Source organism: Bos indicus x Bos taurus, unplaced genomic scaffold (genome assembly GCF_003369695.1).
Source record: "Bos indicus x Bos taurus breed Angus x Brahman F1 hybrid unplaced genomic scaffold, Bos_hybrid_MaternalHap_v2.0 tig00001578_arrow_arrow_obj, whole genome shotgun sequence".
Taxonomy (NCBI): Eukaryota; Metazoa; Chordata; class Mammalia; order Artiodactyla; family Bovidae; genus Bos; species Bos indicus x Bos taurus.
Window position 1 is genome coordinate 6,720 of NW_020867437.1, and position 24,288 is coordinate 31,007.

The 24,288-nt window shown below is 45.2% G+C and overlaps 1 protein-coding gene and 1 pseudogene across 2 annotated transcripts; both read right to left on the reverse strand.

Annotated features, from left to right (window-relative positions):
- Positions 1–229: 229 nt before the first annotated feature.
- Positions 230–7,241, reverse strand: LOC113888750 (serpin B4-like). The gene is made up of 8 exons (XM_027535769.1): positions 7,172–7,241; positions 5,971–6,160; positions 5,328–5,384; positions 3,923–4,051; positions 3,493–3,610; positions 2,180–2,322; positions 1,734–1,889; positions 230–1,056 (listed from the first exon to the last, which is right to left on the reverse strand). The coding sequence occupies exons 2-8, from the start codon at positions 6,133–6,135 to the stop codon at positions 649–651; spliced, it is 1,176 nt and encodes a 391-aa protein (XP_027391570.1). The 5' UTR covers positions 6,136–6,160; positions 7,172–7,241; the 3' UTR covers positions 230–648.
- A 9,954-nt stretch (positions 7,242–17,195) lies between these two features.
- LOC113888749 lies at positions 17,196–24,086 on the reverse strand (annotated as a pseudogene). Its single transcript, XR_003510049.1, has 7 exons — positions 23,923–24,086; positions 23,281–23,337; positions 21,444–21,571; positions 21,015–21,134; positions 19,819–19,961; positions 19,369–19,524; positions 17,196–18,022 (listed from the first exon to the last, which is right to left on the reverse strand). The product of XR_003510049.1 is annotated as a serpin B4-like (transcript).
- Positions 24,087–24,288: the final 202 nt, after the last annotated feature.

The window sequence follows — 24,288 nt, forward strand, 5'->3', positions numbered from 1 at the left end:
TTACCTACTTAGAGACTCAGTTCACATCCCAAGTCTGAGTTCTAGATGCTTATATCTAGGCTCTTACATGGGTTACAGAGCCTTCCATGTTCTGACAGCAGTCTGCCTTTTTAACCTCATCATGCTGCACTATTTTGATTTCTATGTAGGATAATATCTTTCTATATGATCTTTTCCATGTGTGGGGGTCACTTGCAGTTTGTTGGAAAAAAAAAGGATGAGCAACACATGACATGAACAAGCCATGGTTTTATTGATAATGCATTTCAGAAAATTAAAAAATTTAGACATGTAAGGGTCCCACATACCACCTGAACTCAAATAAATATGAATGTTTAGGTTTGAAAAGTAAAAACAACTTTTGAAATAGGAGCTATGATATTTCAAACTTAGTAGAAGATAGAGTATGGAAATAACTTTTTAAAATATAGTGAACACTTTGTCCAAGGAGGCGTTTTCATGCGGAATAGAGTAGGTTACATGTGTTTGTAGAGAGAGAGAGACAGACAATATTTTATCCAATACATTGTGAGTGGTGACTATAAGTTTGGAAAGGAAAATGCATCCAAGGGAACCTGTTGCACCAACATTCAAGCTCTGGGAACATCTCTCTGAATGTCCCCAAGTGTGGCCGCTGGCCAACGACGTCTAAGGGGAAGAGACTCGGCCACAGAAGAGGATGCTGTTGGTCTTGATGTGCTTGATGAGGAACAGGAAAGGGTGATCGCAGCGGAAACTCTCACGAATCGGCAATGATGTGATGACAGCAACACCCACACCGGTAGCAGCCGCGGCCTCCGTGCCCTCCTCGGTCACCTCCACAAAGGACTTGTGGAAGACCTTTGATACCGCCAGATCACCGCTCCCGGTCATGCCCGAGAAGTTGGCGACCCTGAAAATGAAGGCGTCCACCATCCCCAGGGCTCGCAGTGTGGCCACGAGGTCGTAGCTCTCTTCCACTTTAAACCGAGGCAGGTATAAGTCCACTTCTCTCTTCCTCATATTCTGTGGGCTCGTCCACGCTATTAACTTCTCAGCAGTGAGCTGGTCTTCAAGCTGTAACAGTGGAAAAGGAACAACTGTCAGGATTCTCATGGTCATGGAGCCCACCTAACCTTGGATTGAAATGTCTGGGAAACCTTTATTTTAACATGTAACATTCATGTAAACATGAATACAGGAGATTCAGTTTATTACATTTTCTCTGAGGAGGAAACAATAACAGTCCTGAATATATATCATATGATCAAATAAATGTTTTTATACATTTATAACTTTGCTCTTTCTATGTATGTATGTACACACTATATACACGTATGTAGAAATGTCTATACACATGTGTAGATGTGTGTTGTATAAACATGCACACAGAAATGAAACAACATGTGTTTCATGTGAAGGTCATGTCTGACTCTTTGTGACCCCATGGTCTGCATCCCTCCAGGCTCCTCTGTCCATGGGATTTCCCAGGCAGAAGTACTGGAGTGGGTTGTCATTTCCTCTTCCAGGGGATTTTCCTGACCCAGGAATTGAACCCATGTCTCCTGTGGCTCACACACTGCAGGCGGATTCTTTACCATTGAGCCACTGATGTTTATGATATTGATGTTATTATTATTATTTTTTTGTTCTATGCTGCCAGCCAGTACCACCAATCTATGAGCAGCCCAACAAGCACTGAATCACTGGAAATGTGAGCAATGGCATGGAGCACTGTGAATACCAGGTTTTACCTCCTGCAGACCGTCTACTTCATTGGGCAGCAGCACCAACATGCTTAGCTCTTCGCCTTTGTACGGGATTTCCAGGATCTTGGCTTGCACGTCCTCCAGTGACACGAACTTGAAACTATTGGTTTGTTTCATCATCCGCACAGGTTTGCTTGTATCCTGCAGTAAATTCATGTGCAAAAGAATGCCAGGTGAGCAGTAGGCCAGAAAAAAAGATAGTATTATTGAGACACCAAACTCAGCCTCCTAAGAGATGATCTGGGAAATTTGTGTCTTAGAGATAAGAGTTTCTTCAAGGAATCCCCAGTAAATAAAGTTTAAAAAAAGGACAAGAAAATAAGCCTTGACAAATTCTATCTTCTATACGAGTTATATATTAATTACTATGCATTTAAATTTCACAGTGCATGTAGCTACACTTGGTTATACACGTAAATTACAGACAATACCTTGTTCAGCCAAAACTTTTCCTCTGCAGTATGTTCTTCCTTAAATTTCTGGTTCCACTGCCCTTTGAAGTAGACGGCGTTCACCAGAACCAGAACAGTAGAGCTTTTGAGAGAGTCTTTGGGAAATAGTTCCTTGATTTTTCCTGCAAAGACAGAAAATCAAAGGTCTGTCATGAAAGGCACAAGTGGTTTATCTGTCAGATGCGTTGAAAGTTACAAGTGATGGTTAAATATTGACACAAGTCAGCCCGTGAGGGACTCCATGCCCAGCGGTTCACCAGGTGAGGCTTTGCTCACAGTCCCAGCCTGATGGAGTCGCCCTCATGCAGACGCCCCTGCTCAGTCTGTGTGTGTGGGGACATCAGTCATTTCACAAGGAATCCTGATGAACTGATTTCTGATATTTAAGATGCCATGATATTTCTATGATATTTAAGATGCCATGCTATGCTAAGCCTCTTCAGTCTGTGAGCCCACGGACTGTAGCCCACCAGGCTCCTCTGTCCATGGGACTCTCTAGGCAAGAATACTGGAGTGGGATGCCGTGCCCTCCTTCAGGGGCTCTTCCTGACCCAAGAATTCTGGGTCATCAATTCTGACAATATGATGCTCATCAGAACTGATGAACAGGTCATCAATTCTGAAGAACTGATTTCAGCTGACCTTTACTGGTCAGTTTTCTTCTTCCCTTTCCTCCCTTTCTGTTCCCTCAGTAGCTTTGTCTCTTGTTTCCATTCCCTGTCTTCTTCTTCATTCTGCACATTGAGTTGCTGTAGGTTAAGCCTATGTTTCGAAAGGGAGGTAGGATACGGTTCGTGGGATGGAGACGTTGTCCAGCCCCTCCCTGGGTGGGGTGGACACTGTGACAATCCAGTGGGAGGGGGACGTGGGCCAGGACCCTTCTCCTGCAGGTGGTCATTTCTGCAAGAAGGATGGTGTAACGGAGAGCGGCTTGTTTCCCAGTTAAGAAAGCAAAAGTGGACTCTTCATATTTTCTCTTAGGGATTATAACCCGGAAGTTACGCCTTTAATTTAGAACAACTTATGAATCAACCTGAAGCCTGAGCAGAGACTTGGGATCCACAAGACACTGTCTTCCAGACCCAGCTGTGCCTGCAGGGGGCTGGTCCTGGGAGCCCCACCTGCCCGTTTCTCTCCGCATGACGTGGACCGTCCACCCCCTGCAGGGCCTCCCCACCCTCTGCAGTCTCGTCTCACCCCTCTCCTGACAGCCCAGTCAGTTTCCAGCACCGTGTTCACACACAGCGGGGACTCAGCCGTGGTTTGTAATGAGTGACTCTCTCATAACCTACCATTGGTTTGGCTCTCCACCCAGGAATTAATCATCTTTCGACTTTCCTCTGCAGCATTTTTAAAATCAGCAGATTCCACACTGGCTAGATAAAATTTCTGAACATTATCCATGTATTCCTATGACATGAGCAGGAAGAAAGCAGGAATGAAAAGTAATTTATCAGTAACTATGTAGGTATTCCCAAATTAAATTAAATGTGTTAAATCCTGATCAAGCAGAGTTCACAAGCCAATCCCTCGCCCCCCTCACTGGTGTGCTATCAGCCTCTGGACACTCCATCGGGTGCAGTTGTGGTCAGGGAGCCCGGCGCCCCTGGGAGTAATGCCCCCGTGTGGGTCCCCAGGCTCCTCTGCACCCTCCCCCCATTAGGAGATGGGGCCCGAGGACCAGGGATGCAGACCAAAGGCGTGACAGACCAGGAAACTCACCTGGAGAAACCGAAACTCCTTTTCTCCGTAGAGCCTGTTGGCGACACTCAGCTCATAGGCATCAGTGGATTTCTTTAATTCTGTCAGAAGCTGTTGAAAGTGATGATGAACATTTCCTGGCTTTTCAACCTTCAAATGTCAAAAAGTGAGGTCATTGGAATCTCTGTCAATGTAAACAGCACACCCCCAGGGGTCTGTGGATCCCTGTCTAGAGGGCGGTATCCCCAGGGATGATGGTTGTGGTTATTTCCCCTAATTGGTGTGTTTTACCGGTATAGCCTTCCTAATCCTTACAGCCGGTCTCCTAGGCAATTCTTTCTCCTGCTCAGACATCCCTCTTTTCTCCTTTGAACTACCACGCAGCGCCGTTCCTCCAGGCACTGTCTTAGCCGTCTGCAATGCTTAGGGTCACCTCCTCAGCTAAAGTTAGGCTTCTTGAGGGCCAGACCATAGTGCGTCTCTGACAGTCATCAGCTGTGTGAGAAAGTGAAATCTGTGTATCGTCCTAGGTTATGACGTGAAGCCCTGTTATACTCCTGGTGGGATTGTCTTCTAAGACCTGTTGACTCTGCCCTATGGCTCTTCGTTCTGATGGCCGCACTTCTCGGTGTGGGAGAAGTGTGTGTCTGGGACTCTGCCAGCAGCTGTATACCAGCATCTCTAAGTCTTTGGCTGGATTCACATGATGACAAGACAGTGCAGAGGGCTAAGTAGCTTCTCCAAGGAGACAGAGCCAGGTTTTCAACCCAGGCTTGTCTCAATCCAGAACCTTAACCTTGCTACCTGAGAGTTTTGGACGAGCCTATAAACAATAGCTCTCAGTTAATCACTTTCCATAATATATTTTGATGCCTACCAATTGGTCTTCATAATATGAACTACCATCATGATGTAACATTATCCAATAATAATATTAATATTATGAGTTCATACTATGCAATGTTAGAAACATGTTATAAATAGTATAGTTATTATTTTGCTATAATAACCATAATAAAATACGTACTATACATCAGAGTTTTCATTTTCCTGGCCCTGCTATTCTGTTTCACATGGATTTGCATGTATTGCAGCAGACATTTTATCATCCCCAGTGAACTGGGATGAAGTCACTGTGGCTCAGAGCAGTTGTAATGCCCACATTTGTCATTCCTGAACAACAGAGCGCAGTCTGAAGCCCCTTTGGGTTTCCGAGCCCTTCCCGTGAAGCACATGCTACTCTCCTCTAGGATAACAAAGCCGTGAAGCACATATATGTAACGTGAAATGAGCTACAACTCTGTCCGCTGGGTTTCACTTAAGATGTCCCTAAAAGTGGACTTTCCCCACTTGGTCTGAAATTCCCAGTTTAAACTATGACCCTCTTGGATACGTGATCCTCTAAATCCGGTGCCCTGTGACTCACGTGCTCTTTTGCGGCTCCTCCTCTTGTGTTCTCTGCGATTTTATTGAAGTGAAGGACCTGGAGGAGACAGACAGTGGGGCAAAGAAGTGTCACCTTATATATCTGTGTGCATCACAGTCGACCAAAAAGAAAGAAAAAAGTCAGGAAGAAGAAAGGAAAGAAAATGCAAACCAAGTACCAAACCAAACAAAAAACCCCCAAAGCATAGGGAACAAAGAAAAGAAGAAAGAATATTCAGTGCAAACACTTGCTTCTTAAAAAACACAGTCTGTGTGTGGGAAACACAAAGCTGCTTGAGCGCTGTCCACTTTAAAGAATCATGTCTCGTTTTTCATTCATCGTTGAGGAAACATGTAAAGATATCTCCCGTGGACTTTAGTCAGGGCCTCACTTCTACTGAAGTCTTCCATTAAAGCCTCACCTCTGGTTGTTGAGCAGTTCTAGGGGTTCATCCCAGCCCCCAGAGGAAGTCCAGGCACAGGAGGCAGGTGGGGAGCCCTGCCCCCATAACTCTGTGCCCACCCAGTCGTGGGGCTGCTTGAGCTTCCCCTGGGACCCTGGGGACAACAGACCTGTGGTCATCTGCACAGCAGCCAGCAGACACCCCATGCAAACCTGTGATGGAAAGGCAGCTGCCACCTACCTTCTGCATCTGTGATGCGGTGTTTTCTCGGGCCCCTAAGTAAGTCATGGCTAAGGCTGACGAGATACTGAAAGGCGACAGGAAGATGTTTTCCTTCTCTGATTTTCTGATCTGGTGGAACAGATCAATTGCAAGGTGGATGATTGCTTCACTGAGGGAACTCATGGTGGCCGGATGTGGTCTGGAAGTCCTGGAAGAGCATCAGATGCATTTTATCATCACTCTAGGGAAGGAAGGTAGTCTGTAATGAGAATTTCTAAAAGAAATGCCTTATGTGTGGGTTGTGGATTTCTGGCAACGAAGATTTTTCCTTTCCATACATTTGGTAATTAGAAGACTTGAAATTAGGAATACCGGAGTGGGTTGCTATGCCTTCCTCCAGGGGATCTTCCCCACCCAGGGACTGAACCCACATCGCTTACAGCTCCGGGACTGGTAGATTTGTTCTTTACCACTAGTGCCACCTGGGAAGCCTTATTTATAGAAAACGTTTCTTAAATATAATAGAAACTTGATGTTATACATTTCATAATTGAGAGATGTACCTGTATCCATCTCATAATTAGACGACTATTGAAATTAGTATTTAAAGAACATTTTTCTAAAAAGTAATAGCGTATCTTTACTGTTTCTTCCTTACTGACTGTACAAGAGTGGGTAAAAAGTGCTTTATAACAGAGGTTGTGTTGTTGTTCAGTTGCTAAGTCGTGTCCAACTCTTTGCACTCCATGGACAAGCTCCTCTGTCCTCCACTACCTCCCAGAGTTTGTCCAAATTCCTATTCATTGAGTCCGTGATGCTGTATAACCATCCCATCCATGCTGCCCCCTTTTCTTTTTCCTTTCAATTTTCCCCAGCCTCCAGGTCTTTCCCAGTGAATTTATAACAGATTCAAAGGCAAAACTGATGTGGTAACATCCAGCCATCTCCCATCAGGTACCTCCGTGCCTTACTTGAAGGATCTGTGGATGCTGGACAGCCTACCCCTGATACATGTGCTCCCGAAGGAACGTGGGTTTTCTTTTAGAAATAAGTAAATTACCTATGGACTAAATCAGGAGAAAAAGTTCTTCTGTGGCAGAATATATAAAATACCATCATACCAAATGAAATATTTAACACACGCACGATAAAACATCACATTCATTATTATTTTCAGAAAGAACTCCTGAGTTAGCGCAGAGCTGCTGGAAGCACTTACCTGTGTTCCTGGAGGAAGCAGAGGTGGGCAGGCAGCCTGTAAGCTTGTGTGCCGGGCGTGCTCAGCCCTGAATATATATACCTCTACCAGCCGCCGCCCTTTCCTCAAGGCAGGTGGTATTTCAAGATCAACTTCTGATTTCTTCACCACTTACCTTCAACTTCATGAGGAAGAAGTCTTTATGAGTCAAGACAAGATTATTCACCAACTCCTGTAAGTCCTTTCCTTCTGCAGAAGAAATTGTGCCCTACCATCCATGCTCATGGGAAACGCATGTACGTGCCTTTCCGGCACCTGTGACAGTACAATTTTGTGGCAGCTTCTTCACGTGCCCTGAGGAACTAGGCCCAGCCAGAAATAACCCTTAAAAATCTTTCTTCTCTTGTTAATACATGTTGACTTGTGTTTAAGACCACTTCTAACACAAACAATTTAAACGCTGACATTTTTTAAGTTCTGAAAAGGCTGTTTCTTTAAAAATATTTTGTATACCTGGGAAAATAGCTCAATGTCTCAGCTGAAGAGAGACTGGCAAACTGTGTCAGCTGTAGGTGGAGACCAGGCATGATCTGCCTCCCCTCGAGGCTGGACCCTGGCGTGGTCCTCCCGGTGACCCCATTGTCTTCGTGGTTAATCCCAGCTGTGCCCTGGTTGCTAAGGTCAGAGGGCAGCTCATTTTCCAGCAGACTCACTTGCTCTCAGTGAGAAGAACAATGGATACAAACAGGACCCATTTTAAGGGCAGTTTTCTAATGCTTTTTATGAAGATTTCTCAGAAAAGTAAATAGCTTGAGCTCCAGAACTACAACATTTCTCCATCATCCTGATCTGCAGCACACCCACTTCTGATTCATGACTAGAACAACAGAGTTAAATGTCTGTAAGAAAAAAAGAGGAAATAATGCCATTCTTTGAATGGCATGGCTGAGTCTCACCACTGGAGTCTCATCTCTTCAAGCATCTGGTGTTCCTGTAATAGAATAATATTAAACACTGCTGACTATTTATTGAGGGGGTTTTGTATTCACCCATTTTCCTCGTTAGTACCATGTTTAGGTTGGTGAGTTGGCTTTCCCCATTTCACAGATAACAGAAATGAGCCACAGAGTGACTGAACAGAAGCCCAGGTGGTGAATTGCCCAGGTGAGCTCTCCAGGCAGGTAGCTGGTTCCAGGAGGCTGCGTGTGTATCCACTCCCCACAGGGAGGTGTAGACAGACTCCGGGCCTTTACTGACAAATCTCCTTGTGTTTAGATGAAAAGAAGCTGCGTCTTCTGCCCTCTCAGTAGAGATCATGTTCTCCCACAAAATATAAAGGGGTGGGAATGGGTCCCTAATTTCTCCTCCAAGGACGCCACAGTCATTAGGGAGGAAGGCAGGGTTTCAGATACTCTTTAGGGTTGTGTAAAATTTAGCAGTTTCAGTGTGGACGTATGTTTTAATTTCTTGGGCATATACTTAAGAATGAAATCTGTGGGTCAGCGGTAAGTTTACACTTGATCGATTGATTGGCTGAATTTCACTCTCTGATTGATTTAGAAGAACTACCAGACTGCCTTCCCCAGCAGCTGCACCACTTTACTTCCAGCAGGTTAGGAGAAAGCACGTGTGTGTGGGCTCCAATCCTCTCCTCACCCGGCACTCAGTACTGCGCCTGGTCCAAGTGTGCAGTCCCAGCACAGCACCCACTCACAGGAAGCCTCACCCACCTCAGAGTCCCAGAAGCACAGGGATGGAGACACGAGCTGGAGGAAGGGGAGACCTGTGTGCCTAAACCGGAAAGATGATTCCTGAGCTCAGCCCTGCTGCTCTTAGGGCTCCTCCTGGTTATGTGTCCTGACCCCCGAATGACACTGGAGGTCAAAGACCCCAGAGCTGAGACTGGGTGGGCTGAGCGAGGATGGAGTCTGCTGGAGTCTGATGGGAAGCTGAGTGTAAAGAAGAAGGAAATAGCAGGAGAAAAGACCCAGGATGAAAAACAACAAACATGAGGTATAAGAGGTCCCAGTCAAGGCTGGGTGTCAGAGAGCAGGGAAGCCCCCTGAGCAGGGTGAACAGGGTGAACAGGCCCGAGCAGGGTGAACGTCTTTGGGTTCAAAGAGAAAGGGCTCTGAGCCCAGAGACAGAAGTAAGGAGCCCCGGCTGGGCCTGGAGGAAGCCCAGGGGACAGAGCAGGAGACGTGGACTCAAGAGAACCACTGACTGAGCTGATTCCTCCTGTGAGTAAGTTACCGAGGTTGGTGGTGCAGAGGCTGGCTTTGAGGAAAAGCAACTAACTGATGAAGATCAAGATTTTGTTCTGGAGGAGGAAATGGCAACCCACTCCAGTATTCTTGCCTGGGAAATCCCAGGGACAGAGGAGTCTGTCGGGCAACAGTCAGTCCATAGGGTGGCAAAGAGTGGGACACGACTGAGCATGTATGCAAAGCAAAGGATTTTGCTTAAATTTAGAGGGAACTTTGGTTAGTTCAAATAAGAATCCATATCACATCCTGGTCCCTCTCCTTTTCAAAAGTCCTCCTGGCATGTATTAGACAAGGTGAAGACACCACGATGTCACACAGTGTCACAGGACACTCAGCACTTCTCAGACGATTCTGCAAGTCAGTACTTGCCACCTGCCTTTGGGTATTTTCTAAATATACCAACATCATTGGCATTATGAATCCCAGAATCCAATAAAACTGAAGAGGAAATGACATGTCCAGGAACCATCCCACATATTTCTAATACCTGTGTAGGTTGCTTCAAAATAGCTCCTCTGCTCTCCTCCTGTTTTCTTCCTTCCTTGTGAAGGGTGTGAAGGTTCACCAGCTTTGCTGAGGTGCACATCCTAGGGGGCATTTTTTCTCTTCCTTCTTATTACGCACGTGGTCATACCCATCTGCAGGTAAACTGGTTACTTGAGAAAACCCTTCAAGCTTTCAATAACAGGATATCTGCCAATTACTGTTTTATTTATTTATTTTTTTAAATTTTATTTTATTTAACTTAACAATATTGTATTGGTTTTGCCATATATCAAAATGAATCTGCCACAGGTATACATGTGTTCCCCATCCTGAACCCTCCTCCCTCCCCATACCATCCCTCTGGGCCGTCCCAGTGCACCAGCCCCAAGCATCCAGTATCGTGCATCGAACCTGGACTGGCGACTCATTTCATATACGATCAATTACTGTTTTAATATTCCCATACAGATACAGATCCGCACAATGTAAATAGCATCTGAACAGGATGAATCAGATTTACCTTAATGTCCCTTAGTTGGGGAATGGTCTTGTCTGTAGGTGTGTCATGGCAGACTGAGACAGTTCATTCTCACCACCCGTCTCCCCATTCCCATGCCTCCAGTTCCACTCGGGACCATCATCCTACTCTGTGCTTAGCACCATCCAACCCTCTCTCACATCTCCTGTCTCTAGAACCATTTCTACAGCCCTTCCTTTCAGCAGTTTTTGATTGACATTTAACATTCCAATTGATTTCGTGTGTGTTTGCTAAGTCACTTCAGTCGTTTCCCACTCTTTGTGACCCTCTGGGCTGTAGCCCACCAGGCTCCTCTGTCCATGGAGAGTCTCCAGGCAAGAATACTGGAGTGGGTTGCCATGCCCTCCTCCAGGGGATCTTCCCAATCCAGGGATTGAAACTGGGTCTCTTATGTCTCCCGTGTTGGCAACCTGGTTCTTTACCACCAGTGCCAACTGGGAAGCCCCTTGAATTGATTAAAATTATATATTAAGGAAGGACTGAGTAAGTCCTTAGTCAAAATTTTATTCTCTAACTTCTTATCATATCAGAAAGATCGCACTGCCTCCAGGATTCGCTTTTATGGGTCTCTTAATTTTTTGGTAGAATGCAGGAAGAGAGAGACTGTTCTTTGTGCATGAACTAGGAATCACTGACTCTTGGTCTCTTACATTTGAATGAAGGCTTCTTGATTCGGTGTGAATGTAGGGGTGATCACATAATGTGTTTGATTATCTATTTTTATAATTTCTTAATGATTCACTCTCCATTCATTGAGTTCTTAATTATGTTCTATGACTTAGTACTGAGCTTAGTGAAGGGTCTCTACCACAGTGGTAGAAGCAGGGACTCAATGACAAGGGAGGTTTGCCAAGGCTCCTTTACATTTGGTGGCCACTGACTTCCTAAGCCTCATCCTCTGAGACAAACTCTGAGACCACGATAGCACCATCCTTCCCCACCCCATGACTTCTGCAACCAGCCTCTCTGTTCCTGGACGTGACTCTGGCTTTAGCACATATCTCACCAGGACTGCCAGGGACAGCTGTCATCAGCACCTTCATTTTCTCAGTGATCCAAGCAAGATAACGTCAACTCCATAGACCCCAGTAAATGTCTATCATTGCTCAAGGAACGCCTGGCTCTAACTCGTTCCAGGGATTTCCTCCCTGCATCTGATGACCACCTGACAGAACATCCTAATTACCTGTACTTCCAGTGAAAGATTTCTGGCTGTTTTAAGAAATAAAAAACGGGGAGATGCCGGGAGCCGGCATATTGCATATTGAGTGCAGCACTTTCCACAGCATCATCTTTCAGGATCTGGAATAGCTCAACTGGAATTCTATCACTGCTGGTAGCCATGTGAGGAGCTCCGCCCCTGGCAAAGGTCATGAGGAAGGAGGCTTGGCATACGCAAAGGCGGGATCAAGCCTCAGGAGTCTCCCTGGAAATTCTTGAGCAATCTACCCCCAAAACCAGAGTCTGCCTACTTTCTGCTTTGTGCTTTCACCTACACCTCTGACTTTACGGGGGGCTGTCCCCTACTACCTCTCTGAAAAAAGAGTTAGCTTACAGCTCCAGTTAATAATTCTTGGGTGTGACAGTGTTTCAACCTACAAACTCCCTTGGAAGTCCTCTAGCCTGCCTGAATAGGTTTTTCCGGCCACATGTGATTGCTCAGAGCCTCCAAACTGTGAGGGGCATGAGATGTTCTAAACTGTCTAAATACAGATTCCTTTGAGCAGTCAAAAGATTGATTAGAAATTGTATTGGTGAAGGGATTTTCACTTCTTGGGCCAATATTTGCTGCTAAGTCTCCATATCCCTTACCTGCTGTGTCCCTGGCAGTGTATTGATTAATATAATTGGTGTAAGTAGTAGCTTTAATGTTTGTAACCTGGGACCCTTGAGGTAATTCTTTTTCTTGTTATAGCCCACCACACCTTTGCTCTGTAGGAATGCAACTTTATCTAATGCTTTTTGGAGGCTGGCACCTGACTTTAGAATAATCACCTTTAGAGGAAAAGGCCTCTGGGCCAGAAGATGATGCAAATCACCTAAACTTTTGCATATGATAAGTTTGCAGGAAGAAAGCCTGGCTTACTGCATGACTCTACCCCTTCCCCCATTATCGTCTATGCATAACTTAAGGTATAAAAACTACTTTGGAAAATAAAGTGCGGGCCTTGTTCACCGAAACTTGGTCTCACCATGTCGTTCTTTCTCTTACCTTCTGGCTGAATTATTCAGCCTCTTTTCTCCACTGAATTTCCTCACTGAGCTATCCTTATTCTATTACTCTTTATATCCTTAATTAACGTTTAATTAAGCAGTTGTTTCCTGATCCTCGCCAAGCCGTCCCCGCTTCGAATTCCCTGGATCCACCGGGGCTGGACCCCGGCAAGATGTGCTCCTGAAATTCAGGGCATTGCATTGAATGTTGATGTAGAGTGTTGTTTTGATGGGGCTCATGTCCTTCTTTGAATGTATTTTTGATTGCTGAAATGGTTGAGTTTTTGCTCTAGTAAACTACCGTAACTTAACGGTTTAGGCACGGGAGCGTGAGAGGGCACTTCTCTGCTCTCCAGGCACTGTGTTAGGTTCCTAGGACCTCTGTCGTGAGCGGCCCACACTGAGGTTTCAAACCACCGTATTCATTCTCTCCCACTTCTGGAGGCTTGAGGTCTAAAATCAGTGTGTTCTCAGGACCACACTTCCTCGCGAGGCTCTCGGGGAGAAATCTCTTTACCTTTCCTACTCCCTGGTGGTTCCTCGAGTTTCCGGGCCTGTGCCTCTGTCTCGACATGACCGTCTTCCCTGTGTCTCTTCTCTTCATAGAAGGGTCCAGTCATTGGATGAGGACCCAGCTTGAGCCAGTACGATCTTATGTTAACTAGCTATGTCTATGATCTATTTACACATAAGGTCACACTCTGTGATTAGAAATAAATTGCGGGGGGGGGTGTGGGGGGCAGAGGAAGGTCTCTTCAGTGCGGTACCACCAGCGATCCTATCAGCCAAACTAAACACTCGTAAGAGTCTGGAGAGAAGCCATGGCAGTATTTTTCCGTGACCACGAGACATTTATCTGTATCCATGCGATCCTGAGCAAGCCTGCGCAGCGCGGACACTGAGAGCTCAGGACACGAGGCCCTGGAGCAGCGGGGCCGGCGGCGGCGTTGGAGCGGACGCGGCGCCGGGGGGCGGCGCGCAGGAGGCGGTCAGGGCCTCGCAGGGCCGGCCTGCGGGTGTGGGCGGCTCTGTCGTGGCTCCGGCGGTGCTTCTCCTCCCCAGAACCCAGAAGGGTGAGGAGAGATGCGCTCTGGCTTGTTCCTGGTTTCAGGGCCACTAAGCGTGGCAGCAGTTCAGAGCCCCAGGAGGTGAAGTCCTCGTTTCAAGGGTGGAGATGGGAGGGCAGCGCGGGAAACTGGCTGCCCCGGCAGGGGCTTTTCCTGAGGCCTTCCTGGAGGCTTAGCTCCAAAGCCGAGGTGTATTTAATGGTGGAGCCCTGCTGACCCAGCTCCCTTGTTTAGATGCTGTGCGTGTTTGGTGAGAGAGAGAGGCAGAGAGAGAGAACGTGTAGGGAGGCAGGGAGAGGAAAAGAGGGGGAGAGAGAGAGAGGTGGAAGGGAGGGCGGTGCAGAGGGAGGCAGAGAGACTGAGCCCCGGCGGCGGACCGGGGTCCTGGACCGTCACAGCTGAGGTTCCAGCCCCTGCGTGAGGCTGGAAGGCCCCCAACACACCCCTTGGAGCAAGCTTCCAGCTGCCTGTGGAGGCATTATTACTGTACGAAGCTGCAACATCTCAAGGGCCTGTGTTCTGTCTCCAGACTTAGCTAGCTGAGAATCTCCTGCGTTCACAGGGGCAGGTTTCCCAACCTGCCCACATGTCACAAAAGAACAGTGAGCTTGTCACCTCCCTCAGATCTTCCCGATGAGAAACGCCTGGGAGCAACCAAGACAAATCTCCTTTACTGATGGATCAAGACTGCACAGGCCCACTCACAGGGCTTCTGCTTCCCTGGCTCATAGAGATTCCTGTAAGCTGTGAAGAGTGCAGCATCCGAAGGGCAGTAGTTCAGCTCAGAACAACCTGTTCTGAAGATAAGATAAGGCAAGGTGATGGAAGGAGTAATGACAACTTTTCACTAACAACATAACTTCTCAAATCTTTCACTGTTTTCAGATTGGGATCTTTTGGAGACCCAACCAGAGGAGCGTCTGGAAATCTTCTCAAACTAAATGTGATATTTCTACCTATGAGTTTACACCGGACACATTTTTATGTTATTCCTGATACTTATTCAAACACAAGAAAATACCAAAACTCTGGAGTGTTTAATGGTATATAGTTTTAAGATACGTTGGGTTAAACCCATGAATGAAACTTATAAAATTTCTTGCCAATACAGTGTGTAGTATTCAATTAATATACAACCTTTGGGTTATTAATCCGATCAAAATTTCTTCTCTTATGAAGGTTATTCCTCATTTATTTCATCTCTGAAAATGTTTAGTGATTCAACCTGCCGATAGCAAAGCTTAAGACTCTACGTTAGCCACACAACCAATGAGTGTTTAGCGGTATCCATCTTCGTCTTAAGTGAAATACCACAGGGAAATTATGCTCTGATCCATCTCATTCAATAAAATACTCGCTTTCATATTTAATAATTGGCTATCACTTTTTGTATTTTTTACTATTATTTCCTATGATCGTATTGTTCTAAGTGTTTCAAGGTCTCTTGTATTGAGATGTAATTACATTTGTTCTCGATTACTCGTTCGGTTTATCTGACTCTTTGCGACCCCATGGACTGACTGTAGCCCACCAGGCTTCTCTGTCCGTGGGATTCTCCCAGCAAGAACACTGGAGAGGGAAGCCATTCCCTTCTCCGGGGGACCTTTCCAACCCAGGGATCAAATCCATGTCTCCTGCATTGTCAGGCGGGTTCTTTTCCACTGAGCCACCGGGGATGCCCAGCTACATTTATCCATAGTTTAAAATTGTCATCTGAGGGGATTACATAACACACACTCATTCTTTTCAGTTTCTTGTTTGCACAGCACAGCGTGTAGGAGTTTAATCCATGTTGTCAGTAGTTTTTTCCTTTTTATCTCTAAGTACTATTCTTGGGTTTGTACTTTCCTCCACCTGTTTTGTTCACCTGTTAGACATTTGAGGTTTTGCCAGCTTTCTGGCCATTACGAATAAGGCTTCAGTGAACATTTGTATCTTAGTCCTTTTGTGGTGGATGTATTCATATCTCTTGGGTAAAATCAGGATGTGGAATTACTGGTCTGGTAATAGTCTGGTCATGCTTTTTACCCTGTAAGAAAGTAGTGATATGTGCCACTTTGTGTACTTGAGAAAGACTTTCTCTAGAAGTGCATTGCTCAGCCAAGGAGATATGTGGTTTTCTGGAGACATCACCCAGATGGCAGCATAGGAGACCCCAGCTTCCCCTCTCCCTTAGAGATCAACAGTGTGACAGCTGTTCTTGAACAACACACCTCCCGAAAAAGAAATGACAATACTGTGATGAGAGCGTGTGAATGATGTATGAATGATGAATGGTGTATAAAGAGCTGTACGTATTTAATGTATGAATGTCATGAGTTTTGAGGTGAGTATATATCTGTGAAACCATCATGCCAGTCTCTGTAATAAACATATCACCTCCAAATGATTCCTCTTGCCCTGAGAGAGCAGTGTTAGTGCAAGCTGTGCTGGTGGTCACTTTGTAGAAAATGAGTGTATCAGATTTGTATGTAGAAAATGAGTGTACTGCATGTTCACCTTCAACTTACTCAGTGCTATGGGCCAATAATATTTTAATAAAGATTGAAAAAATAAAACTGCATGACTATTTTCCTGAGTGGTTGCAGCTTTTGTATCCCTACCAATGGTGTGGGAGAGTTCTGGTTGATCCACGTTTTCTCCACACAGGGTTTGACCAGTCTTTTAATTTTAGCTTTGTGCAATCCCATGGGGACAAGTTGGTGTCCTGTGGTGTCTGGTGTTGTGTTGTTTAGTCACTACCTCATGTCCAGCTCCTTTTTGAACCCAGGTCTCCTGCTTGGCAGTCAGATTCCTTATCACTGCACCACCAGGGAAGCCTGTCCTGTGGTGTATATGCATTATATTCTTTATTAAGCATCTATTATCTTTATGTTTAAAGTCACACATTGATTTTTATTACTTTGTGTTCAAAAATAACTTTCTTCATGTATGAATGATGTATAAAGAGCTGTATGTATTTAATGTATGAACGTCATGAGTTTTGATGTGAGTATATATCTGTGAAACCATCATGCCAATCTATGTAATAAACATATCAGCTCCAAATGATTCCTCTTGCCCTGAGAAAAGTTGTGTTTTGGGGAATAAAATTTGTCAGTTCTTTGCTTTATGGGTTGGTGGACTTCAGGGTCACTTGTCAGCCCTTCTTCTCACTGGATGCTCTCCCAGTCTTATCCCATCTCTGCCTTCAGCCACAATTACCATATTTCTCTCGGTAGCTCTAACATATGTATCATCTGTCTTACCTACTTAGAGACTCAGTTCACATCCCAAGTCTGAGTTCTAGATGCTTATATCTAGGCTCTTACATGGGTTACAGAGCCTTCCATGTTCTGACAGCAGTCTGCCTTTTTAACCTCATCATGCTGCACTATTTTGATTTCTATGTAGGATAATATCTTTCTATATGATCTTTTCCACGTGTGGGGGGTCACTCACACTTTGTTGAAAAAAAAAGGATGAGCAACAAATGACATGAACAAGCCATGGTTTTATTGATAATGCACTTCAGAAAATTAAAAAATTTAGACATGTAAGGGTCCCACATACCACCTGAACTCAAATAAATGTGAATGTCTAGGTTTGAAAAGTAAAAATAACTTTTGAAATAGGAGCTATGATATTTCAAACTTAGTAGAAGATAGAGTATGGAAATAACTTTTAAAAATATAGTGAACAATTTGTCCAAGGAGGTGTTTTCATGGGGATTAGAGTAGGTTACATGTGTTTGTAGAAAGAGAGAGACAGACAAACAATATTTTATCCAATACATTGTGAGTGGTGACTATACGTTTGGAAAGGAAAATGCATCCAAGGGAACCTGTTGCACCAGCATTCAAGCTCCGGAAACAGCTCTCTGAATGTCCCCCAGTGTGGCCGCTGCCCAAGGACGTCTAAGGGGAAGAGACTCGGCCACAGAAGAGGATGCTGTTGGTCTTGATGTGCTTGATGAGGAACAGGAAAGGGTGATCGCAGCGGAAACGCTCAGAATTTCTTCCTGCTCTTTCAATAATTTCTACATCAGTAGCAGCTGCGGCCTCCGTGCCCTCCTCGGTCACCTCCACAAAGGACTTGTGGAAGACCTTTGACACCACCAGATCGTGTCCCCAGTCATGCCCGAGAAGTCGGCCACCCCACCACGGAAGGCGTCCACCATCCCCAGGGCTTGCAGTGTGGGCACGAGGTCGTAGCTCTCTTCCACTTTAAACCGAGGCAGGTATAAGTCCACTTGTCTCTTCCTCATATTCTGTGGGCTCGTCCACGCTATTAACTTCTCAGCAGTGAGCTGGTCTTCAAGCTGTAACAGTGGAAAAGGAACAACTGTCAGGATTCTCAGCGGTCATGGAGCCCACCTAACCTAGGATTGAATTGTCTGGAAAACAATTGTCTTCACAGTAAACATGAATACAGGAGGTTCAGTTATATTATACATATAAACTCACTATATTATATACATATATTTATATATTGCATGTAATCTCATTGTATATTACAAGCTGAATATTTTGTAATATTTATATGATAAACTGAGCCTTCTGTATATATATGTGTATATATATCCATACATAACAGCAGAACGATTAAATAAATTTATTTTGTAAAAGATGAACTATATATCTTCACTTCTTAAGTTGCCAGATCACTACATGTTTCATTTTCAATAGTCTTGTCTTGTTAATGTCTTTTTGTGCATAGTTTTTGCATGATATAATTATAGTGTACAACCCATTATTATTCCTTTTACTTGCTTGACCTATTTGAAAACGTTTCCTGTATAGATATGTTTCTCTGATCAAGTTTAAATTGTTGCATAATACCACCATTAAGTAGAGATTCAGTGTATGTGTTTACTTAATTAACATTTTTAGGCATCGTGTGTTAGTCCCTAAGCTACCGCATATATATTTTACGTGTGGCAAGTTCACTGCAAATTCAGCATCATTGGTATTACAGTAATTGCAGATGGCCATTTATGGAATGACTTTTACATGCCGGATATTGTTATTGGTTTCTTTACAAATTATCTTGAACCAATATAACAATGCTAAAAGGAAGATTCACTTTTTTTTAAATTCCCAGCAATGAGGCTCCAAAGAACTCTGAGAGAATGCGTCTGAATAGAAAGTGAGCATCAAGATAGGTTGGTTTGTCTGCTCTCTACGAAGCACGTGATTCAGTCTGCAGAATGGAGCTCAGCAGTGTTTTACTTTGTTTGATGTTGTTCATGAGTGAAAGAGTCACCTACATTTGACTCTTAGTCTCCCCTGTCTTCAAATGAATAGCCTGGAGTAGGTGAAGTTTTGACGGTTGCAAAATATTAACATGTGAGCCAAGCATATTACTTTTTGAAGTGGCATTCTAGTTTTCTCAGAGTATTACTGGGGCCTGTGAAGTTAAGATTTTCTACATATTCTTCCATATCACACTATAAGGTCTATTTTTTTGGAAAGTGACAGGATGCCAAGTTCTCCTTCATGATTTTCCATTAGACTCAACAGAGAAGAAATGACACACTCCAGTATTTTGCTCTCCTGGCACATCACCAGCATTCTGTGAGCACTGCTTCTGTGAGCAGCCCGCACAGGCGCTGTGTCGCCAGCAATGTAAGCAGCAGCATGAAGCGCCACAGGCACCAGGTTTTACCTCCTGCAGACCGTCTACTTCATCGGGCAGCAGCACCATCATGCTTAGCTCGGAGCCTTTGTACGGGATTTCCAGGATCTTGGCTTGCACGTCCTCCAGTGACATGAAATTGAAACTATTGGTTTGTTTCATCATCTGCACAGGTTTGCTTTCATCCTGCAATAAATTCATGTGGCCAAAAATGCTAAATGGGCATTAGTCCAAAAGAAAAAAAAAGATAATCTTATTGAGATACCAAACTCATCTTCCTTCTAAGAGATGGTCTGGGAAATCTGTGAATTAGAGACAAGAGTTTCTTCACCTATACCAACTAAATAAAGGCAAAAAAAGACAGCCTCGATAGATCCTACTTCTACTCGCAGTTATAAAGGAAATGATCAAATATGTATTTAACTTTCACATTGTACAGAGAGCTATGTAACATTATTATAAATTAATTACAGACAACACCTTGTTCAGCCAAAACTTTTCCTCCACAGTATTTTCTTCCTTAAATTTCTGGTTCCACTGCCCTTTGAAATAGACGGCGTTCACCAGAACCAGAACAGTAGAGCTGTCGAGAGAGTCTTTGGGAAACAGATCCTTGATTCTTTCTGCAAAGACAGAAAATCAAAAGTCTGTCATGAAAGGCACAAGTGGTTTGTCTGGAAGATGTTTAGAAAGTTGCAACTGATGATTAAATATTCATACAAGTCAGCCCGTGAGGGACTCCATGCCCAGCGGTTCACCAGGTGAGCCTTTGCTCATGGCCCCAGCTTGATGGAGTCGCCCTCGTGCAGACGCCCCTGCTCCTGACTGGGAAGGTGTTCAGTCTCTGTGTGTGGGAGCATCAGTCATGTCACAAGAAGCCCCGATGGCCTGATTCTAGATACAGTTTCCACGAATCACATTTCTGCATCCTTCCCTCACTGCCCGCCCTGCGTCTTCTCCTGTTTCCTCCAGCCTGTGTTCATTCTCCTGTTCTTCCTTCCTTTCTCTCTCTCTGTCTTTTGAAATTTGAGCTCAATATTCTGAAGAAGTAGCCAGAATACTCTTCTGGACAATCAACATGCACCCAGTAATCTAAAGTACGTGGCAGACACCATTCCTGAGGGGTCTTCATCTTCATTCTCCACGTTGAGTTGCTGTAGGTTGGTCCTCTGTTTTTGGACAGGGAGACTTTGCCCAGCCACCTGCCCTGGGAGGGGAGGACACCTATGACAATCTTGTGGGAGGGGGATGTGGGCCAGACACCTCCTAATGCAGGTGGTCATTTCTGCAGAAAGGGTGGTTTGGGGGAGAGAAGGTTGTTTCCCAATTAGCAAAGGGACCCTTTCTAATATCTTCTCTTAGGGAATCATAATCCAGAAGTTAAGCCTCTAATTAAAAGAAACACTTAGGAATTAACCTGAAGTCTGAGCAGAGACTTGGGATCCACAAGACGCTGTCATCCAGACCCAGCTGTGCCTGCAGGGGGCTGGCCCTGGGAGCCCCACCTGCCCGTTCTCTCTGCATGACGTGGACCGTCCACCCCCCTGCAGGGCCTCCCCACCCTCTGCAGTCTCGTCTCACCCTGCTCCTGACAGCCCGGTCAGGGTCCAGCACCGTGTTCACACACAGCGGGGACTCAGCCGTGGTTCGTAATGAGTGACTCTCTCATAACCTACCATTGGTTTGGCTCTCCACCCAGGAATTAATCATCTTTCGACTTTCCTCTGCAGCATTTTTTAAAATCAGCAGATTCCACACTGGCTAGATAAAATTTTCTGAACATTATCCATGTATTCCTATGATATGAGCAGGAAGATAGCAGGAATGAAAAGTAATTTATCAGTAACTATGTAGGTATTCCCAAATTAAATGTGTTAAATCCTGATCAAGCAGAGTTCACAAGCCAATCCCTAGCTCCCCTCACTGCTGTGCTATCAGCCTCTGGACACTCCAGCGGGTGCAGTTGTGGTCGGGGAGCCTGGCGCCCCTGGGAGAAATCCCCCCATGTGGGTCCCCAGGCTCCTCTGCACCCCCCGCCCCCATTAGGAGATGTGGCCCGAGGACCCGGGATGCAGACCAAAGGCGTGACAGACCAGGAAAATCACCTGGAGAAACCGAAACTCCTTTTCTCCGTAGAGCCTGTTGGCGACACTCAGATCATAGGCATCAGTGGATTTCTTTAATTCCATCAGAAGCTTTTGAAGTGATGATGAACATTTCCTGGCCTTTCAACCTTCAAATGTCAAAAAGTGAGCTCATTGGAATCTCTGTCAATGTGAACTCTACACCCCCAGGGGTCTGTTGGATCCCTGTCTAGAGGGAGCTATCCCCAGGGATGATGGTTGTGTTATTTCCCCTAATTGGCGCATGTTACTGGAATTAGCTTTCCTATCTTTACATTAAATCTTCCAGGTAACTCTCTCTTCCTGCTCTAACACACTCCAACCTTTTCTCTGTTGAACTAGAGATGCATCAGCATTCCATTATTGCACTGTCTCTCAGTCGTCTCCAGCGGTTAGGGTAAGGTCTCAGCTAAACATAAGCTCCTGGAGGCCTGGAGCCATAGAGAATTTCTAAGTCACCAGCTGTGTGAGAACATGAACTCTGTGTGTCGTCTATGCTGTGATTCGATGCCCTGTTATATCCTTTGGGGGATACCTTCGAAGACCTGTTGACTGTGATCTGTGGCTCTTCCACTGTGATGGCCACACTTCCCAGTGCGGGAACAGTGGGTGCCAGATAGCCTGGGAACTGCTGTACCTCAGCATCTCTAAGTCTTCAGTGCCATTCGCATGAAGACAGGAGAGCTCAGAGAGCTTAGAAACTCTCCAAGGAGATACAGATAACTTTTTCAAAGTCTCAGTTCAGAATCTCTCACTTCTGGCTAAGAGTTTTAGACTATTTAGATAAACCGTAGCTCTCATTCATTTTCCAAAATACTCCATAATACACTTGATCGTATGCTTATTGCTCTTAATCTAAGAGCTAATTAAGTCTATGCAATTATAGGAACATATTGTGATTAATATACTCATTTATTCTATATAATAATATATAACCTTTATGAGAGTTTCCAGAGTTTACCAGCGTTTACCAGAGTTTCCTGGCCCTGCTGTCCTATTTGAATGTATTTGGGTGCGATGCAGCAACCCTTTTATTGCCCCTGGCTAATTGGGATGGAGTCACTGTGGCTGAGAGCCATCGTATTTTTGCCATGTTCCTCATTCCTGAACAGCAGATCACTATTTGAAGCTCCTTCAGGTTTCAGAGTCCCTGATGTTAAGCATATGCTTCTCTCCTTTCAGAAAAACAAAGATATGAAGTAATAAGTGACGGGAAGGGAAGTGAAGTTGCTCAGTCATGTCTGACTCTTTGTGATCCCACGGACTGTAGCCTACCAGGCTCCTCCGTCCATGGGATTTTCCCGGCAAGAGTACTGGAGTGGGTTTCCATTTCCTTCTCCAGGGCATCTTCCTGACCCAGGGATCGAACCCAGGTGTCCCTCATTGCAGGCAGATGCTGTGCCGTCTGAGCTACCAGGGAAGTAAATAAGCATGTAATGTGAAATGAGAGGGCTTTCCAGGTGGTGCCAGTGGTAAAGAACCTGTCTGCTGATGCAGGAGACATGAGAGATGCTGGCTCAGTCCCTGGGGTGGGAAGATCCCCTGGAGGCGGGTACGGCAACCCACTGCAGTATTTTTGCCTGGAGAATCCCACGGACAGAGGAACCTGGAGGGTTACAGTTCATGGGGGTCACAATGAGTAGGACATAACCGAAATGATTTCCCACGCGCACACACGGGAACTGAGAAACCACTCTCTCCAGTTTGCCTAGCATGACCTCTAAAAATGGACTTTTCCCAGTCTATCTGAAATCCCCAGTTTAAGCTACGACCCTCTTGGACATATGACCCTCTCTACATCCAATGCTCTCTGACTCACGGGATTTCTTGTCGCTGTTCCTCTTGGCTTCTCTGTGATTTCATTGAAGTGAAGGACCTGGAGAAGACAGGGAGTGGGACAAGGAGTCTGTAACGATCTATACACATCAGAGTAAGTAAAAAGAAAGAACGGAAGGACAAAGAATACCCACAAACAAAACTATATACCAAATAACCGCCCCTCACGAGACAAACTCAAGAGGAAACAAAAAGCACACAGAAATGTTGAGTGAAAGCTTCATCCTTAAAAAACACAGTCTGTGTGTGGAAAACAAAAAGCTGCTTGAGCGCTGTCCACTTTAAAGAACCGTGTCTCGTTTCTCATTCATCATTGAGGAAACATGTAAAGAGGTCTCCCGTAGATTTTAGTCAGGGCCTCACTTCCAGTGAACTCTTCCATTAAAGCCTCACCTTTGGTTGTTGGGCAACTGGAGGGCTTCATCCCAGCCCCCCAGAGGAAGTCCAGGCACAGGAAGCAGGTGGGGAGCCCTCGGGAGAGTGCGTGCCCCTCTCTGTGCCCACCCAGTCATGGGGCTGCTTGAGCTTCCCGTGGGACACAGGGACAGCAAACCTGTGGTCATCTGCACAGCAGCCAGCAGACAACCCATGCAAACCGTGTGACGGAAAGGCAGCTGCCACCTACCTTCTGCATCTGTGATGCGGTGTTTTCTCGGGCCCCTAAGTAAGTCATGGCTAAGGCTGACGAGATACTTAAAGGGAATAGAAGATATTTTCCTTCTTTGATTGTCTGATCTGATGGAACAGATCAATTCCAAGGTGGATGATTGCTTCACCGAGGGAACTCATGGTGGCTGGATGTGGTCTGTGGATTCCTGGAAGAGCATCAGACCCATTTTATCATCACTCTAGGGAAGGAAGGTAGTCTGTAATACTGTAATAATTTTTTTTAAATGCTGTATATGTGGGGTGGGTGATTCTGGCAATCAACATTTCTCTTCTTACTTTTCAAGCCTTTTAAAACGAACAGTATGCATTTCATAACTAGAGG

Bases quoted from the DNA above. Each gene is read 5' to 3' on its own strand.
- LOC113888750 (XM_027535769.1), bottom strand. From the start codon at position 6,135: ATGAGTTCCCTCAGTGAAGCAATCATCCACCTTGCAATTGATCTGTTC. The intron at 5,385-5,970 runs GTAGGTGGCAGC...TGTCTCCTCCAG, and splicing joins CCGCATCACAGATGCAGAAG to GTCCTTCACTTCAATAAAAT. The intron at 1,890-2,179 runs GTATTGTCTGTA...AATTTACTGCAG, and splicing joins AAAAGTTTTGGCTGAACAAG to GATACAAGCAAACCTGTGCG.